The following is a 3,328-nucleotide window of genomic DNA, read 5'->3' on the forward strand; positions in this document are numbered from 1 at the left end:
TAACAGATTCTGCAGAGTGGGAGAATAGAGATAGAATGAAGCAGAATGATGAAAAAGGGGTCTCTATGTCCTCCAGAAGTCTAAACCTATAGCAGCATAACTATAGAGATAGCTCATTAGTAACTAAAACAGCAACAGATGTGTTCTGATCAGGAGTCACATTGTGGAGAAACTAAAAAGAGAACAGCATCCACGTAAACTAATAGGCTGGAAATGAAAGCCTTCCCACTGAGCAAAGATTGGTTGAAAAGACATTTAAAATACATGATTGAGATCCAAATAACGTTTACATTTTGATGAAAAGTGAAAGGTGAAAAGCCGTACTTTTCAGATCTATTATTGGACTAAAGTGGGACAAAACAAGACCGACCAAACACAGCTCAGTTTTCATCAAGTATTTCTGGACTTGATCAAAACTATAGTGGACCGACCAAATTTAGCCTAAAAACCAACGTCTAAATCACGTCTGGAGTTTCGGGGTTGATCAGAGAATTAGGCAAGAGTCAAACAACTACTTTGGAGGAGCAGCAGAAATAAAGTTTGGAGATGGGAGCTTATTGTTCAGCTGGAAAATAATTAAGGCTACAATCAAAGGGTTTATATTACAACATATCAGTGTCTTAGAAAGGTCTAGTTAAAGTCCAAATTTAGATTTATGAAGGAATTTGCTATCCTTAATTATGAAATTCACAGATTTTCTCTTCTGAATGGTTGACTTTCAATCAGTGATTAAAGAAAAATGATAAATATTTAATCTTATTGAATTTAAAAGCTATTTGATGCGGACTAATTATGAATAAAACTGAATTATGCTATTTTTTTTTTAGATTTGTATTCATGAAAATGTTTAAAACCGTTGATCATTCTTCTTACCAGTGGTTGTTTAGTTTTTTTGCTCCATGAAATAAAATCCCTCTAAAACAGTTTCATGGTCGTAATGGGAAAAATTCCAAGGGGCATAAATTATATTTTTTACTTCTATAAAGGTCCTATAAAGCCTAAAAACAGTTTTATAATAACTGTGTAATATTTGTTCACTGTGAGCAGATCTGATGATGGAGAGATTAAAAATTTGTCAAATTGATATATTTAAAGTATGTTTTGTTTTTGTTTTTTTGTTGTTGTTTTTTTAAGTATGCCTTTCCCTTCCCATCAGATTAAATATTGTAATTTTCCTTCCTGCTCAGTCTTAACCATCATAACTTTGCACAACTTAGACATTTTCTGGTACAATCTGAATTAATATTGTGATTTTGTTTTTAGGGGATCAAGGTCAAAAAAGCTATATAAAAAGTTTACAGTGTGTAAATGTTCCTCCTGCTATCCAGGTTGTTTACTAAAACCGGTTGTTTTACCCATATGAAACTAGTCCAAATAGTTTGTACCACCAAGTAATATTTGTTTTTCAGAGGTAAAAGCAATGTGTTAAAAAGTTTATTTTCCAAAGTAAAAATGTTCTGCAGAGATTTTGTTGTTTACTTCATTTCTAAGGGATTCAAATGAACAAAAAAAATATAAATAACATGTATTGCTTTATTGGAGATGTAAAATGACTTGTCAAATCTTAATTCTTATAAAACTGAATCATTTTACAGAGAAGGTCCATGCTGAGATTGAAAAAGTGATCGGAAGTTCTCGTCAACCCTCCATGGCTGACAGACCCAACATGCCTTACACTGACGCTGTAATCCATGAGATCCAGAGGATGGGAAACATTGTTCCGCTCAATGGCCTCAGAGTTGCTGCTAAGGATACAACTCTGGGTGGCTACCTTATTCCAAAGGTTCATTTCATTGACATTCAAATACTATTAACGTATCAAATAGTGTTTTCCAATAAATCTGTGGATGTTTCAGGGAACATCAGTGCTGCCCATGTTGACCTCTGTGCTGTTTGATAAAAATGAATGGGAAACTCCTGACACCTTCAATCCTGGACACTTTCTGGACGCTAATGGAAAGTTTGTGAAGAAAGCAGCCTTCCTGCCCTTCTCTGCAGGTACAGCACTGTCATTTTTTAATAACCATTGAACCGTACAGTAGATGCAACATAATGAGGGAGCAGAAGCGAGACACTACAGCTAAGTTGCTCAAGTTATGCTTCACAAACCAGCACAATTATTTACTGACAAAAATTTTTTATTTTGAAGTCGGTGGGGGGCTTGTTGACCTTCAGTGACCTCTAGAAGTTTTTGTTATTATCTCAGAACAATAGCAGCACAAACATTTTAAACCATTTTTGTTTGGGGAATTAGGAGCTGACTGACCTTTTGGCCTTAAAACTTCACAGCAAAAACCAAAACTTTACTGCACAAATCACCAAAATTAAAGCCAAATTGATTGAAACTATTTTTTTTTATTTCCAGTAGGTGGCGGGGCTTGTTGAACTTTAATCACCTCTGAAAGTTTTCATTGACTCTGCTAACATGAAACAAACACAGGAGTCTTATTAGTTGTCTAGTCTAGTTGTCATTGAGGAAAGTTTTTTATTTATTTTTTTTATGAAAACTGACATTTTTCGTATGTTTTTAGTTTTCCAGATCTAACTTTTAAAAAAAGGTGACAGCCTTTTTCAAATTTAATAGTTTGTGTTGCTGTGTTCATCCTGCAGGAAAGCGTGTGTGTCTCGGTGAAGGCCTCGCTAAGATGGAGATGTTCCTGTTTTTCGTGGGCTTATTGCAGAAGTTCATGTTCTCCGTCCCTGAGGCAGCTGCACTGAGCACAGAAGGAATCACTGGAACTACACGAGTGCCTCATCCCTATAAGGTGTCTGCTAAGGCTCGCTAAGCTGTGGACTTTCACCAACCCTGGCCTGGTTCAATTGAAAACCAACTCACTGCTTGTAAAAAAAAAAAAAAAAAAAACTATTATTTCAATTCAAATAAATTCAAAACTACTGAATTGAAATGTTGCAGTAACTCATAGGGTTTTTTTTTTTTTATTGAGTTGCTGTAGGTGTTTATAGCTGTAGGCAGGAAGGATCTTCTGTAGAGGTCTGTCTTGCACCAAATATGGAAAAACCTCTGACTGAGGACATGCTGTTGTTTAACAGTCTGATGAAGAGGATGCTCACTGTCGTCCACAATCTTCTTCAATTTATAAGAAATCCTTCTTTGTAAAATAATTTCCAGAGGTTCTAGAGGAGTTCCTAGAACAGAGCCGAACTTCCTTATCAGCTTGTTGGGCTTTACTCAGTCATTTGCTATGATGCTTTTACCCCAGTAGATGATGGAGGGAGAGGCCAGACTATAATCACTGGATCATTATTTATACTTAAAACTAACACGGTCGCAGTGATTTAATGAAATTAGTGTTAATCAGTAAAAAAA

General features: G+C 35.5%; 1 protein-coding gene across 1 annotated transcript in view; it reads left to right on the forward strand.

Moving 5' to 3' along the window:
* LOC107099973 (cytochrome P450 2J6-like) overlaps nucleotides 1–2,850 on the forward strand; it is a 5,968-nt gene extending 3,118 nt beyond the window's left edge. Inside the window, exons 7-9 of the mRNA XM_015398313.1 lie at nucleotides 1,596–1,783; nucleotides 1,857–1,998; nucleotides 2,611–2,850. Coding sequence (XP_015253799.1) covers nucleotides 1,596–1,783; nucleotides 1,857–1,998; nucleotides 2,611–2,786 — 506 coding nt within the window. The 3' untranslated portion in view covers nucleotides 2,787–2,850. The remainder of the gene's footprint in view (nucleotides 1–1,595; nucleotides 1,784–1,856; nucleotides 1,999–2,610) is intronic.
* The last annotated feature ends 478 nt before the right edge of the window (nucleotides 2,851–3,328 follow it).

The sequence above is a fragment of the Cyprinodon variegatus genome, unplaced genomic scaffold (genome assembly GCF_000732505.1).
Source record: "Cyprinodon variegatus isolate N-32 unplaced genomic scaffold, C_variegatus-1.0 Scaffold926, whole genome shotgun sequence".
NCBI lineage: Eukaryota > Metazoa > Chordata > Actinopteri > Cyprinodontiformes > Cyprinodontidae > Cyprinodon > Cyprinodon variegatus.